The 17,446-nt window shown below is 35.4% G+C and overlaps 1 protein-coding gene across 1 annotated transcript in view; it reads right to left on the bottom strand.

The window, feature by feature from the left end:
- Window positions 1–17,446, bottom strand: part of LOC121427365 (beta-1,4-galactosyltransferase 6-like) — a 33,149-nt gene that overhangs the window by 14,127 nt on the left and 1,576 nt on the right. The window contains exons 2-3 of the mRNA XM_041623721.1: window positions 10,581–10,703; window positions 8,349–8,399 (exon numbers count right to left, since the gene is read on the bottom strand). Coding sequence (XP_041479655.1) covers window positions 8,349–8,399; window positions 10,581–10,703 — 174 coding nt within the window. The remainder of the gene's footprint in view (window positions 1–8,348; window positions 8,400–10,580; window positions 10,704–17,446) is intronic.

A 17,446-nucleotide genomic window follows, 5' to 3' on the forward strand; every position in this document is an offset into this window, starting at 1 on the left:
TATGTGTATAGGTAATTTCTTATTAATTCGTTTGAACAGTGTTCATGTGTTATGAAAGCAATTGCTCTGAAAGGGAGTGATTAAGCGACACTTTCTTAAATCTGTAATGAAATATTTTGAACTTATCTCCTTTGCAAATACATAATTATTATAAGGAAATGTACTTGGTGAAACTCTGAATAACGATCCTTAAATGTATATGACGACGCAAGACAGTTGTTATTACTTAAAACTTGCAAGTTGTAAATACATATAAGATGATTGACTCTGAATAAAAGTCCAATTTTGATCATGTTTGTCATTGCTGTACGTTATGATTATTACTGCTATTATTATTGATTGATTTTAACTAGCATTCATTGCTTTATTACTGTATAGTTTTGCTTCTTCCCCCACAGAAACCTGGGGGGATGATTGTACACACCATCCCCCCCACCTAAAATTCTGGGGGGGATGCATCCCCCCCATCCCCCCCGCTATCTACGCCCCTGCTTAAGCATTATTTTTCAGCAAAAAAATTTGTATCAAGATCGTGGTGCAGTGTCCTGCAGCAGCCGGGCTGCAAAGTGAAGAGACACTGCGCGCTAGGAGAAAAATTTACGTTGTAAGAGCGCATTTGATTGGTTAATTCGGCTCAGTAGGGGAGTGGCCTAAAGGGACTTAATTGAGCGCTAATAGAGTTTTCAGAATACGAATTTGGAGGTACATTAGCGCTCCATTAAATGGGTAACTTAAAAGGATATTTAAGTGGAAACTTACGAGACTTTTCAGAATACCCCCCCAGGTGATGTTTCTGCTACGTTGTTGAAATTCCGAAGAAAATCCAGCGGCAGCTCCGAAATTGTCAAGTGCATGTTACGTCCGCGAAGTTTCAACTAGGTTTATTATCCCCGAAAAAGCGGTCCATGCTGCGTCGAAGCGGTTCCGCTTCGTTCTGACTACCTGTAGTCAGAACGTAGCGGGAACCGTTCCGACGCAGCACGGACCGGTTTTGTGAGTAAACTGAGTGGGCACACCACACACGCAGCATAAACTTTACAATAACGTCGCGCAAACGTAGCACGCACGTGAAAACTTTACATCTTTCGAGAAAATCAAGCAAAGTTGGCGCCACGTCCGAGGGTTCCTTCTGAAGTTGAACTCCAAGAACGTAGCGGGAACTTCATCTGGTGTAAAGGAGGTATGAGTTTCACTCAATTTGCGGTACGAATTTTACGTGTGAAAGGCTTGACCTCCAAAACATCTTGTAGGGGCGGAGCTTACGGGTCCTTTCAAGCACGTCAGTAAAAAATACAATTGTCATGCACTCATCTTGTCATGCAGTGCTTTGATTGATAAGTCACCACATACAACTTTTGCTCGGGAATTCGAATTCAAATCACAGTTTTCGAGTGAGCGTGTGAAAGGTCCAATGATTCTAAACATCGGACGAATTGCAATCATCGGTACAATGATGATTCAAGATTCACGTGCAAAAAGGCCCGTAGACTTCGTTCAGCTTACAAGAAACCCCTTTAACGTTTAAACTACCATGACTACGGATTGTTTGACTTGTAGATATGGTTACAGAAAACAGTGTGCGTGCCGTCGTTAAGCCATGAATACAGTAATCGGGCATCAGACACCTAATTATGAGAAGAATTTAGATCTAAATTAGTCACATTTTAAATGAATCATGTTTAAGCTTAATTGATATTAGTTACTCGAATGCGTTGATGATTTAGTGACATCAACTAAGATCTCACCCCAAAAGATGAATGAATAACAACAGTAAAATTTTTTTTGTTTTAAAAAAATGTTATAATAAGTGGTACATCAACATGGGAAAAATCGTAATTTTAATCAAATAAATACATTCTCTCGAGTTAGGCCAATAGATCAAAGTGCCGAGCAACTTTTGATATTTGTACATATTTATATTTTATAAATCGGAAATGTTTACATATACCCTTTTGAAAAGTTGACTGAGCTTGTTGACACGATAATGTTTTTAAAGTCGACATGGCAATATAGAATATATCGCCATGTTGACATGGTCAATTTCTTTAAAAAAAGTTATGTCGACTTTCCGAGATACGCAATAGATGATAGCGTAATTCACCATGACGCCATGTATCATATCAAAATTCAATTTGACTTGTTGACACAATAATATCATTAAGTCGACATGGCAAGATGAAAATTAATCACCATGTCGATACGGTCAGTTTATAAGAAAAACGTTATATCGTCATTACGAGATACGTAATAGATAGTGATAACGTAATTCACACGACGTCTTATATCTTATTAAAAGTCAGTTTGACTTGCTGACACGATAATGTTAAAAGTCGACATGGCGAGATAATGTAACTCACCATTTCGACATGGTAAGGCTATTAAGTCGACATCTATCCCGACCCTCTTCCAGGGGCGGATCCAGCCTTCGCCAATAGGGGGGGGGGGCCCGGAATTTGTTTTCAGCCATATTTTCCCCGATCGGCCACTCGAATATGATATTTGCCGGGATTTTTGGTTTCTTTAAATGGGTAGTCCTAATAGTCACTTCTTAGCTTTATTCTTATGAATAAACATATATAATACCATAATCCTTATTTATATAATGCGAGCGCGAAGCGCGAGCCATTTTTTTTTTTTTTGGGGGGGAATCTTATGTACTTTTTCCTAAAGTTTTGAACATTCTGGGCAATGTTTGTTATCTATTATTTGAATAATTATTACGAACGTGAAGCGCGAGCAGAAATGAACTAATGGAAAAGGTACTGTTAAAGAACTTGCTGGCAGTTAGCCATGATGAAGACGCTACATATTTAAAAAAAATCAAATAATGCGAGCGCGAAGCGCGAGCTGAAATTTTTTGACATTTTACCTGAGGAATGGAAATTCTAAGCACTTTTTTGTAACTTAACAGAATAGGTATATGATTAAACGATTGGTGCGAGCGCGAAGCGTGAGCAAAAAAATTCGAGATTTAGGCCTACTGAACGAGACACTCTATTCAAGTTTTGTAAATCATGAAAAGGATGAGGAAGTGGGGATCTTCCTTACATTATTAATGCGAGCGCAGAGCGCGAGCGGAAATTTTTTATTTACGTTTTGAGCTGATCGAAAATGTACCTGTTATGGACTGCTTGAACTTAGCCATGAACGTCATATTTTAACATTCAAATATTGTGAGCGCGAAGTGCGAGCTGAAAATTTTGACATTTCAACCTGAATAATGGAAATTTTAAGCACTTTTTGTAATCGTGGAAAGGATAAGACAAAAACTTAACCTTACTGATGCAAGAACAAAGCGCGAGCGGAAAAATTCTGGACACTCTTTTCATGTTTTGTAAATCATGAAAAGGTTAAGTAATTGGAAATTTTCATACATTAATAATGCGAGCAAAAAGCGCGAGCAGACAATTTTTTTATATTGTGATCTAAAACTGGATAACTATTTAAATGGAGAACAAGCTGCGTATCTGAATAAACGTGTGCTTCAGATTTCGACCTAGAATTTGGGTATTCTAAATACCTTTTTTATCATGAAAATCAATAAAGCGAGCGCAAAGCGCGAGCTAAAAATATATGATATTCCGATCTGAAAAGGGTCACTTTAAGCTCTGTATTGCAAGCACTTTAAGGAAAAATTGTGAGGTGAAAAAGGATCACAGTTAAAACAGAGCTGATATTTTTCATTATTGTTACTTTGAGTTTATGACATAGGACCGGGATATTCTATAAGGACATTATGTCATCATAAGAAAATGATGAATATCTTCCTAAGCATGACAGCGCGAAATCTGTCAGTATTATGGCCTGAAAACTGGACATTTAAAGCACTTTTGTAATATGCATAAGATGCATGAGTTTAATATCTATCAATGCGAGCGCAAATCGCGAGCAGAAATTTATGATTAATTGTCATCAAATGGTGATTTTAAGTAGTTTGTTTTAGAATTAATATTGAGATATACATAACTCACTAATCAAAATGCGAGCGTGCAGCGCTAGCTGATACGTTTTGAAAATCTGACCTAAATAGGGATATTTTGAGAACTTTATGAAATACAGGAAAATAATAGGTACCTGACAAATCAAATTTTGCGAGCGCGCAGCGCAAGCAGAAATTGTTCATATTCAGACCATAAAACAGAAATTTTTACACTTTTAAAAAATCAATTTGTAAATAAAACAGAATAATGAAAGTTCAATTTCCCAGCTGAAATATGTTTTGTATATTGACTTCAAAATTTGATATTTTAAGGTCCATATTGAGCAAGATATCACCTAAAAGGCAATACGAGCGCGAAGCGCGAGCGAAAAATTTATATCCCAACATGAAAGATTTTGTTAAAAATTATTTTCAAAGTCTTACCCTCATCGTATTTTATTCACTCATCTTCCTCCTCTTATGCTTGTCTTCCTTCTTTTCTCCTCTCTTTTCCCTTCTTTTTCTTTTTTCCTTTCTTTTCCTTCTTTTTCTTTTTTTTTGGTCCGCCAATAGGGGGGGGGGGCCGGGCCCCTCGGCCCCCCTGGATCCGCCTATGCTCTTCTGCCTCAGACCTTACGTGCTCCCAGTGAGGGCCTCTCCTTCTTTCTCCTTTTCTGCCGGGCTAGACTCGATAAGCTCTGCCTTTTCTAGCCCCGGTCACATTATTTAACATTGTATTTCAATTTTGTTATAATTATGTTAATCTCTTTTATAATTATGTACATGGAACAATTTCTTCGTTCTTTTGTAATGTTGTGATTTTCTGTAATATTATGTATGGTTTTTAATGTGAAATAAATATAATTTAATCATTTTCAATACTATTCAACATAGCATGATAAAATATCTCGTCATGTCGTAAACTAGTTGGCACTTAAAACCTTCCATGATCACGCCGGGCTACTAATATCCACCAAGCAGTTGCATAAATGATGCTGGCTCGCCATCCGAAATCAATTAAACATATCCGTATTCATGGCTCGAGAGAAAGAACCTTTGCCTTCAATTTTAAAAGACATGTTTTGAATCAGCATGATTAATGGTAAGATACATTGTAATCTGACATAAATTCCTAACCCAAAGCTCTACATTTGATATGAATCCATAATCCATTCCAAAGCCAAGGGGGTAATCACGATATATATATATCGCTCCCATCGGAAGGTGGCAGGCAGAGCCAGGATTTTATAAAATGGGGCGGGGGAAAAAGCATATTGGTTTTGTTTGGAAATATACTTTTTATCAAGCCTCCCCCTTAAAAAGAGATAATTGGTGCGAGAGAAATCCATCAATCATCACTTTAAAATGAGAAGAAAAATGAAGAGCAAAAATATATTTTCCCCATTTTCCACGAATCGTGAAAGTGGCCCCTGGGAAGTGTGTTTTATTCAAACTGTCCAAAGGGTGCCTCATGGTTCTACTGCTATTCATTGCATCATAATCTCTTTACTTTGATAAACATTTCCACTCGATACCTTTCCCTTGCCCCACAAATGTTTTCGTGTATTATTGTTGTTATTTTTTCTCAAGGTGTCTTTACCTTAATCTCTCTTTAACAAGTTTAACAATCATGTTCATGTTGGAGCTTGTGGAGCGTTGTGGTCCAGTGGATTAGTCTTCGGACTTTGAAACAGAGGATCGTGAGTTCGAATCCCAGCCATGGCGTAATTTCTTTCGGCAAGAAATTCATCCACATTGTGCTGCACTCGACCCAGGTGAGGTAAATGGGTACCTGGCAGGAATTCATTCCTTGAAATGCCATCGCGCTGTAAAAGGCTGTGAGGCTAAAGCCAGTGTAATAATATCCAATTAAGCGCATATAGGGACGCATTTGGCAGTGATATGCGCTATACTCATGTTGTTATTATCATTATTATTATTGTTAGGTAATATATTCTCTTTTTGGGGACCTTGCTGTGGGAAGTCCTGCTTCCTTTAGGTCTCCTCATCTTTCATATCGATTATGATCTCATATATACTTGTGTTAATTGATGCAATTAAGAAAATGTTTTGTTATATGATGTTGTCAATTAATTTTATGTAAAAAATATTAGGAAAGAAGAAACAAACGCACCAAAATTAACCAAACTTTTTATTAGATACGAAGCATCGTCAGCCACGAATCGATGGTTGTCCGAAGCTACTTTGAATTAACCCTAAAAATAATGCCCCCTTTTCGATATTAAAATCAAGAAATTCATGTGAACTGAGAGGGGATTTATCTAAAAACAGGAAAATTCAAAGTGACAACGCCTTTTGGAAGTTATTTCAGGCCTAGACTTGGGTCTTCAAAATGACAAACATGAATAGCACTCAGACATCCGCGGCCATCTAAAATTTCCTTCCACTGGTCTTTGCTAAAGGGCACAGAATAGGAAGTGATATATTACTTCGGATGACTATCATATACGCCACAGTTTTGCATTAAACGCTGAGGGGCTGGGATTAATATTAGAAAAAGTGAGTCCAAATTCATTTTTGTTATTGCCTAGAAGTAAAAAAGTGATTAATACAAGAAACATCCTACTCAAAGATGAAAGTGAGAACGGGGATTATATGGACCCCCCATTTATTTATCTATTAATGATTTGTTTTTACTTATTTTATTTATTTTCAGTTTTATTTAATCAGGTGGCCTCACAGTTACACAAACCGCTGTCCCTTAGGGCCCTGTGATAAAAAAAATAAGTACAATATTGACAAAGAATACAGCAATCACATTGGCATATTCAGGAACAGAATGAACTAGACATTAATGCGATCAAATAAAAGACAAATCTAAATTACGAGGGAAAGGTTGCTGTGTCTTGTACGGTCCCTAAAATAATATAATAATAATATAGGATATTTATATTGCGCACATATCCACCTTGTTAGGTGCTCAAGGAGCTCCTATATTACCCGGCTAAGCTAGGCGTTCATAGCGCGCACAGCTTTTTAAGGAATTACTTCCTACCGGTACCCATTTACCTCACCTGGATTGAGTGCAGCACAATGTGGATCAGTTTCTTGCTGAAGGAAATTACGCCATGGCTGGGATTCGAACCCACGACCCTCTGTTTCAAAGTCCGAAGACTAATCCACTGGGCCACAACGCTCCACACATAGGTGGAGAAGATACGAGGAATTTAAGACAGAAGGAAAAAAGTTAAGGCAATTGGAAACCGGGAAATAGGAAAAAGAACAAAGTAACGAAACACTAGTAACAGAGTATTGTTATAAGCTATTAAGAAGTAATTTGAGTAGAGATTTTAATGTTGTAAAATTAATGATGCTTCTCTTGCAATGCAAGGATTATGATTATTTCATTCGTTAAAAGAGGCACGGAATACTGAGAGCACTACCCTAATTAACCCCAAGACGACCAAGTAGCCAAAAATATGCATAGCAAAATCTGTGCTGTTAACCGGTGTACATATAGGACCACACCAGTTATTTTGCACCTGTGTTAAATTGGTGGAGTTAGTTTACACCTATAGGTGTTATTGCAACACCTTTTGCTGTTACATTTACACTCTTTTGTGTTATTTTTAATCTCTGTGGTGTAATTTTAACACCTCAGGGTGTGGTCCTCTATCAACACCAATTGGGGTCAATTTAACATCGCAGTTTTTACAGTGTAATGGATTAGAAGTTGAGCTGCGAAGTTAACCCCCCCCCCCACCCAAAGGGGGGGGGGGGCTCCTTTACCTCTGATGACCTGTGACCCCCAAGCTGTTTTACCGCGTATACCCCATTATGTCCATGCGTCTATATGCGACGTCATGGACATGGACGTAGTTTAATAGTGCTTATATCATGGGCCCATTGCAGAAAGAGTTGCAAACAATCGCAACTCTAAAAATCATGCGCAACCTGATTTTCAACCAATCAACAGCGCGCATTCGGGACTTGCGATTGATTTTTTTGGCTTGCGTTTAAACGCAACTCTTTCTGCAACGGGCCCTAGGTCTATCAGACAGACCAACGCTACATTACATGGGCGTCAGCGCAGATTATTATCTTTTGTTCCTATAGGGGAACATCTGTTATTGCGCCCCCAAACACAAAACTCTGCGCAACATTATGCAGTGGCGAAATGAGCCCCCCCCAAAAAAATGAGGGGGCTATATATGGCACATCGGCCAAAATTTATAAAAAGTTGCGAGCGAGCAAAAATTTCGACATTTTTATTCCGAAAATCAAAATTTGTGATAGATTTTTACATCAGGATAAGAAAACGATTTCATATTTCATCCTTCTCTCTTCCCTTTTCTTTTTTTCTCTTTGTATTTTTTCCTTGGTCGTGTCCCCCCCCCCTCAGTACGCCACTGATATTATGGGGAAAAACATATTTCAGTAGAATTGCAAATAAAGCCTTCGAACTTACCCGATGCATTACTAATGATTACCGGGTGGATGCAAGTAGGTAATGGAATAGCTGTCAATAAATTCGAACAAAGAGGAGAGAGAAAAGAATATAAGAATAATCAAACGTACCTTGAAAGTCAACAATATTCCTTATTAAATAATCATCATGCTTACAGTGTCAAGTGTGATACACATGGTCATTAATGCTCTATTAGAATATACTGACGCATTTTAGCATCGATTTCGCAGACACTTTCTGCAACGTTGACAATCTGTTGAAAATACTGGTCAAATCGCAATGGACAGAATAGAGGTCGTTGTCGAAAGATGGTGGACCGGGACAAGAAAAAGTATTAATATGACGTTGGTCCAGACCACACTGCTGTTTTGATTTTCTTGTTACGGAAGGCCTTTGACAATAGATTATCTGCGTTATACAGTGCGTATAAAAAAAGTTTACACTCAGAAAAAACCCTGTAAAATTATATATCTGAAATATCATGAAGATTTTTTCACATTTTAACATTGGTACAGATCCATTTATGCAAATGACGATATAACTGCATGTCGAAAAATATTTCCGCTTGAATGAGCAGCACTTACTTTTGAAAAGTTAGTGCAAAATGATTTGCGCAGAACTTTGTAATAGTTATGCGAATAAAAGTAGACCTTTATCATGATGATCACGTAGAATTTAGCTAGTAAGTTGATTTGAAGATATCTTTTAGCTTTTTAAACTTGTTTCCTTGCCAGAAACACTTCGAAGAGTGCATTGCGCCCCACCCCACTCCCCCACACAACGAGGCCATCATGACGATATGTGCTTTATACTGAGCTGTGATTTACTAGTACACGAAATGGCTACGTCTTAATTTTCATTTTGTTAATCATTCTCAAGCTTGGGAAAAGTGTGGAGAAACAAGTATTAAATGAAACATGAAATGTAAACACCCTTTAAATGATAAAAACTTAGTGAAATAAAAACTTAGTGATAAAAACTTTTGTTCAGATTCAGTTATTTCCTCAGATCCAGCTGACACAAAAAGGGTAAAGGTTGTGCTAACTAAGTGTTGAAATTTCAATTTGGGTGGCAAAATTGTTACAAAATGCTTGAATGTATCCGTTTTATCTAAATTGACTAAAAGTGTAAGGGAAATGTATGAGAAATGTTTCGCAGGGTAAGTTTGATTTCGCCCCTTCCCCTTGACACAGCGTGAAAACGACCATTTCTGCGCAAACAGATTTCTGCGAGCTTTACAAAAATGGACCGTGCTCACTCAAGTTTAACATTCTGTCAAAACTTTTACTTTCATCGGATAAATGAGACCCATACCCAATATTATATATGAAAATATTACCCGCATGATGTATATTTTTTGATTCCCAGGGCTTTTTCAAGGTGTAAACTTTTTTTTGATACGCACTGTAGAGTACGTCTGCAGAGTGATTGCGAAAATGACCTATTATACAGTCAGTGTACTATTAAAAGTGCTTATACTGTAGTATTACAAACATACATTATACAGTCAGTGTACCATAAAAATTGTTTAAACCACAGAGCTATTACATCTATGCTTATACTATAGTATTACAAACATACATTACACAGTCAGTGCAATTTAAAAGTGCTTATACTGTAGTATTACAATCATATATTATACAGTTAGTGCACTATAAAAAGTGCTTATACTGGAGTATTACGAACACAAAGTGTTATTGGTAAGCTTGGTATATAATATGAAATAAGCAGAACAGTGTTAGGTCCTGACAAATGAACTGTAGTGCACGAAATCGATCTAATCACGTGGTCTAAAAATCGCGATTGTGACAACATGACATTATAAGATTGTATGATCTCATTGTGTGACCCCTCCCCCATTGCCCTACCCCAGCACCCCCTGAAAATTAGGTTGGTACAGGGGCAGATCCAGGATTTTCCAAGAGGGGAGGGCACATTTTTCTGAGGGGCGTGGTCTTCATTTTCAAAGGGGGGGGCACACTTCTGTTTTAACCGCATTTTTATATTACAAATGTTTAATTGTGCCTCTCAAGGGGGGGGGGGCTTTGCCCCCCCCCCCTGGATCCGCCCATGGGTTGGTATATAACTATGCTATAAAAGATTTTGCCCGAATCGCCTTCATTTGGGAGCTACCACCCCCCTTTATTATTAATTTTTTTGCTTGTCTGTTTTTTTTTTATATAATAACATGTACATATTTTATCACTGAAAAAATAGTTGTTAGTTACTTACTTCTTTTTAGATGCGATGAGCTCTTCTGGTAGGATGATATTTGACCACTTATACTCCTGAGTACAGAATAATTCCTATCTGTAAAGATCGACAATGCTGATTTTTTCCGACCCTCGTTACTGACTGGATAATGGGGACATAATTATGATAGTTATAAGTAGAATATATATTCATGGGAATCATTCACGTACATGACATACTAACACGATTCTGATTGAAATTGTGTCCGGCACTGTCGTTAATGATATTGACATATATTGGCTATGATTTGCATAAATTTGCATCAATTATCAGTTATCTCCTACATTTGTAATTGTGTTGGATGGCAAGTGGAAAATTGAAATCAGCATAAATAGTTACCCTAGTACACCAATTTTGGTGTGGTTCGATTTTGTGGACCACGAAACTAAAAAACTAGGCACATTTTTACAGGTCAGCCTACAGTCTATTTTGCAGTGTACGTGAAATCTAAATGCTACAAACAGGGAAGTGAATAATTACACACACATCTTAACTGCAGAGTACATGTATATTTTATGTACATATCATGCCAATTTGATTTCCCATAATGCAACATTCTGAGTATTCTTGAAATATAAAACCATTTTAATGATAACACATCAAATCACTACTAAGTACATTCAACATATTATTGCAATAATTATTTTTTCCATTATCATGCTTTTTTAACAAGTATCTTTACTTTCCATAACATTTTAGTTCCTCTACACAAAATATGATTTGTCCCCTGTATTACTAGTTATCTAGGGGCTGCGGAACCGGGGGGGGGCTGGGATCTTCAGCCCCCCCCCAAAAAAAACACACTTTTTTTCCAAAATCGTATACAAAAGCGTAAAAATGACCGCCTGATTGTAATTTTTTTGCATGGTCAGCCCCCTCCCCACTTTCAAAACCGTTTCGTGGTCCCTGTTATCTCAAAGGGTATATTTTAATATCAGCAATTTACATCGCACAGTCAATGAGAAACACCACATAGATCGCTTTCCCTTTTGGGGCTATTTTGCAAACTTACAATCCAAACCTTGTAGATTTAAATATAAATTTAAAAAAATGAATTCAAATCTTTTGATATTTGAAAGTTATTTGGCTGATCACTATGCACAACCGATCTGGATTCATTTCAAATCCTTGATCCTTGAGCGTTTTTTTTTTAATTCCATCTCGCGCTCGCTTTACTCATAGTTTGGTGCCACAAGTAACCTCTTCATTTATAAGTGCCGTACTAGCAGAACAGTGCTTAAAACGTTCAATTGTTAGGTCAGTGTCCATAATTTGCGTCGCTATTGAAAAAAAAACAATTATAACAATAATGAATTATTTCAAAATAACTGGAAAGCTTGATATGACAATTAAGCTTCTTGCCCCCCCCCCAAACTCAAGTCGAAACCATGCTTACATCACTGGCATACCATCGATCAATATGGATCAGTTTATTGGAGGCTGCGACTAATCTTATCTGATTGAATAAATCTGGACAATAAGCACTCGTGCTTAAGAACCATTCTGTCCAAAAATCCTCTGCGATTTATTCTCTTTGAGGAAATGTTAAAAATCATTCGAGCCGGTATGGCATCGTTATGCACGGGTGAGCACGAAAGTAAAGTGTATCGTGGATGTATTTAGTGAACCACTTACAGGTTTTCCTTATTTTCCCTTTTTATGCGAATTATAGCCGGGGATGGGAGAAAATTTAAAGGGATGGTCCGGGCTGAAAGTATGTATAGCTTGATGAATAGAGTAGAATTCACTGAGCAACATGCCCAAAATTTCATCAAAATCGGATAAGGAATAACAGAGTTATTGAATTTTAAATGTTAGCAATATTTTGTGACAATAGTCGTCATGAATATTTATTAGGTGGACTGATGATGTCATATCTCCACTTGTTCTTTTGTATTTTATTATATGAAATGAGGTTTATTCATATTTTTTCCTCCAAGAACTAGAAAACTTGGATTGACAACTAATTTAGTGCATTAGATATTTATTGCTACAACTTATCTCATTATAAAGAAGACATATTATTCACACAAATATGAAATATTGAAAAAATGTGATTTTATGTAATAAAATAACAAAACGGAAAGTGGAGATGTGACATCATCAGCCCACCTAATGAATATTCATGACGACTGTTTTTACAAAATTTGCTAAACTTAAACCTTCAATAACTTTATTATTTTTTTCCCTTTTTCCTTTTTAATCTAACTTTATTATTTTTTTCCTTTTAATTTAACTGGTTCATGCTCAAGTTGTTATTTTAATTTTTATATGCTAAACAACTGCAAGAATATTTATTAGGAGGCTGCAATCTACAAGCTCCGCTTTTTAGCAGCCTCCTCCATTTCCAACCTGATATGTAATAATCTTGAATATAATTTTTTGTAAAGGAATATTTAAAATATGTTTTGTTATTTATATATGTCAACATGTACGAAAGAAACTGTAATTGTTGAAAATGGAAATAAACGAATGAAATGATTATTTGTTATCCGATTTTGATGAAATTTTCGGCATGTTGCTCAGTGAATTCTACTCTATGTATTAAGATATAAATATTTTCAGCCCGGACCATCCCTTTAAGACCATAACACGCATTCTCGGTTGTCTATAAAATTACAGATAATTGCGCTGAGATTTATTTTCGACCATTTTGAAAATGACTCTAACTCATATTGTAAGTTGAACGACTGAATGTTGATTTTATCTTCTCATTTGACCCTTTGCTCTTCATTGTTTCTCATCTAAGCAGAAAATGATTAAAATGAACCGCTGAAAACGAAAGTCAAAATGGGAAATTGATTAACGATTTGATCGTATCAGCGATGAGCAAAAGATTCCCCGATATGTAAGCGTTACGTCACTATTCTAATTATATACAGATTTTAACGTAATAATTCGGTAAATTCTACTTAATGTCTTAGATGTTTTACAATACTTTGTATATCATTTTGAGGAATATACATATATATATATATATATATATATATATATATATATATATATATATATATATATATATATATATATATATATATATATATATATATATATATATATATATATATATATATATATATATATATATATATATATAATAAGTATAATCGATTTGTTTAGGCGCACCGAGGTTAATGGACACATCCTCCTCTATACCCCTTTCCGATAAATACCAAGATTTTTGCTTGCCAATCTTATACGGACGCCTAACACGCCTAACATTATTACAAACAGTTTTGGCGGCCAAAATGCGTTTTGATCCCGCCATAATTCTGGGCCCTGTATTACAGAGAGTTACGATTGATTCAACCAATCTCAAATATATGGAAATCCATCAATGTCATGATATTTTCTTTAGGAAATTTGCCCTAAGTCATTAGAAATCAAAGAGAATCATACAGAATTGTCAAGAAAACAATGAATGTATAAATATGCATCTTATAAAGAAAATATTTTTAAACAAACATGTGTCTTGGATCTTGACGTTGCACCTTTCCATAGTTGTGTTTTTTTTGAGTGGTTTTTATTGACAACTTCAATTCATATACAAAATAAAATATAATAACAAATAGAACTTTGATGTCTTTAAAGATACCTAGACAACTCATAAATTTAACTCATTTATTTTTTTCATGAATGTTACAATAAAACACAATGTCAGACATCTTCCAATACATAATTATAAATAACATTGATGATAATCATATGCATCAAGAAGAAACTTCTACAGAAAATTCCAACATATTGATTTTTTTCAGTGTCAAATAAAAAACATAAGAGAGATTTTCCAAATACAAAAATAAATAAATCATTAATAAAACCTAAACGAATTGAAGCCATCAGCGTATATATTTTTTAACCCACCACCTCGGCCTCTTCACCCAAATAAATTCAAACTCAAACACAAACTCAGCCCTGGTCCTTACCCCCCCCCCCCGACCCTCCCTTAAACACCCCCATCCCCTATCCGGTGGAGAACTGGCTCTGGGCTCCAATACATGGTCTAATAAATGGATTGTAAGAGTCCCCCTCTTTGTTGCTAATTTATTTTCTTCTCTTTGATCCCCCCTGATACTATTTTTGATTTCAATCAATGAAGGAGGTTTTTTTTTAATTCTCGGTTTTTGTAAATAAGATATTTAACTAAAATCAAGACATGATTAATTAATTGATATTTACCTTTACTTTTCTCCTGCTTCCCGAAAAGAATTTCCTGCCAACTAAATTTATTTCAAAATTTAAACTTCTTGCACACAGATCCCAAAGTGATTTAGAAAATTCACAAATATAAAATAGAAGTTCATATGTTTCTTCTTTTTTTCACAAAATGAGCATAAATCGGTCGAAATAAGACCAAAACGGAAAAGGTGGTGGTTAGTGTATATAATACTATGCAAGAGTTTATACTGGAACTCCCTTAATCGACTATTCAGTGTGCAATATCTTAGTCTTAAAAATATATTTTATATTTCCTTATTGGTAAGATCATAATTCGTTCTAATTCTGTTAAAAATAGAAGGTTTAATTTCATTTTTATACAACAGCTGTTCGTATATTTCTTGTGATTTTAAAAACATTAAATTAGTCGTTTTCTTACCCAAATTGAAATCGATTCCAGAGTTATGCTTTGCATTTATTTTTAAATATTGTTCTTCCAACTAACGGGTAAACAGGCATAAATATGCTTAATCTTTTCAACATCATTTGCATCTAAATTAAAATTAAGAAAATGTGTATCACATTTAGTTTACCGTTATTATTCAAAATATGATGCAGTCTGTAAACCTTTTATCGTATAGAATCTTATCAAATATACAACTCCCTTTATATCGAATAACCTTATTATTAAAAATCACCACTTTCCCAAACTCTGTATAAACTTCTAATATGTCTTATATTTACCCACTCTTCTAATAAGTCCATGTAAAATTTAGAAGCTGTTACTTTCAATAAACCTGGTATTTAGTCACATGAAAATAACAAATCTCCACCCAAATGTTTAGTGGCAAAATTAAAGTACGGTTTCCATTTCATATCTTCATCTTTATTTAAAAGACTTTTAATCCACATTTTTCGCTGTGCCTTTACCTGTACAGGGAAGTTTAACATCTTCAATCCTCCTTGCTTATAGTCTAAAAACATTGTATTCCTATTAATTTTGTCTTTCTTACCTTTCCATAAAAAATCAGAAGTTAATTCATCCAATGATTCATAAACCCACTTAGGAACAGGAGTAAGAGACGCTCAGAAGAGGACTTTAGAATAGATATGCACCTTCAATAGTTGAATTTTCCCCATAAGCGTTATATCCCTTAGCTTCCAAAAGTTCAAGAGTGTTTTAATTTTGCTTAAGATTTCTTTGTAATTTAAATCTTCTTTCTTATGTTCATCTAAGGTGAAAAATACTCCTAAAACTTTAAGATAATCCACGGTCTCGCCGAAGGAGAAGTCATAATGCAAATGTTGGCATGAACCTAATTTTAATACTTTAGTTTTGTCATTATTGATTTTTAATCCAAAAGTTTTTCAAAATCTGCAAATAAAACTTTTAGCCTATCCACTGATTTTACATTATACGAGCAAAAATTGTCATGTCATCTGCATGAAGAGCTAATTTAATTTCTTCATCTCCAAATTTAATTCCTTCCATCAGATTATCTTTTCGTAATTTATGAGCCATTACTTCAATATACAAAATAAAGAGGTAAGGACTAAGCGGATCCCCTTGCCTTACCCCCCTTTTTATTTCAAAATAGCCGGTGGAATTTCCTTCATTTAAAACGCAACTTAAAGTGTCAGTATACAAAACTTTGACCCATCTCTGAAAGGATGGACCAAAACCAATAGCCGTCAGAGCCTTTTGAAGATGAAATGATGTGATAACGAGTCAAAGGACTTCTCAAAATCTATAGCAAACAAAAAACCAGGTAGATTAAAATGGGATATATGAAAAATAACATCATCTATAGTACGAATGGCTTCACCAATATTTCTACCTTGTATGTAACCCACCTGATCTCCCACAACGATTTCATTAAGTATTTTCTTGATTCGCTTAGCCAAAATTTTTGTTAAGATTTTATAATCTTTAGCGATTAACGTAATAACTGCTTGTTTTTGCGACGAAGCCAATTCCCCGGACCAATATGCCTCATTTAAAGCATCTTTAACTAAATCTCCAATATCCGGACAAAAAGTAGAACTCCGAAGAAAGACCGTCATTTCCAGGTGATTTGTTATGTTTCATTTTTTTTAATTTCTAGACATTCTTTGTTAGTTATTACTCCTTCACAAAGTTCTCGAGATGTCTCCGCCAATTTAGGTAATCCTTGAAAAAATTCATCAAAGAGGTTATCCGAACACGCGCACATTACTTTATCATACAACCTACTGTAAAATTTCCTGATTTCTTCACTTATTCTTATTTCATCACAGCAGATGTTTCCATCTGTGGTTTTGATTTTGATTTTTTTAATTGTGGTTTTTCTTTTATTACTTTGCATCAACTGGTTGAAATAACGCGAGTCCCATTCACCACTTTCATACCATAATTGGTTGGTTGATTAGATCGATCGTAACTATTTGTAAGACGGGTCCCTCGTATACCAAAACATGCAGCGGAATCTGAATTTAGCAACAATTTATTATTCGGCAGACTATCGCAGTGTATATACACAGCAAAAACTGTGGTATTAACCATTGTACATATTAGAGGACCAAACCAGTTATTTTACACCGGTGTTAAATTGATGGTGTTAGTTTTACACCTACAGGTGTTATCACAACACCTTTTGTTGTTACATTTACACTCTTTGGTGTTACGTTTAATCTCTAGGTTGTAATTT

This window comes from Lytechinus variegatus, chromosome 14 (assembly GCF_018143015.1).
Source record: "Lytechinus variegatus isolate NC3 chromosome 14, Lvar_3.0, whole genome shotgun sequence".
NCBI lineage: Eukaryota > Metazoa > Echinodermata > Echinoidea > Temnopleuroida > Toxopneustidae > Lytechinus > Lytechinus variegatus.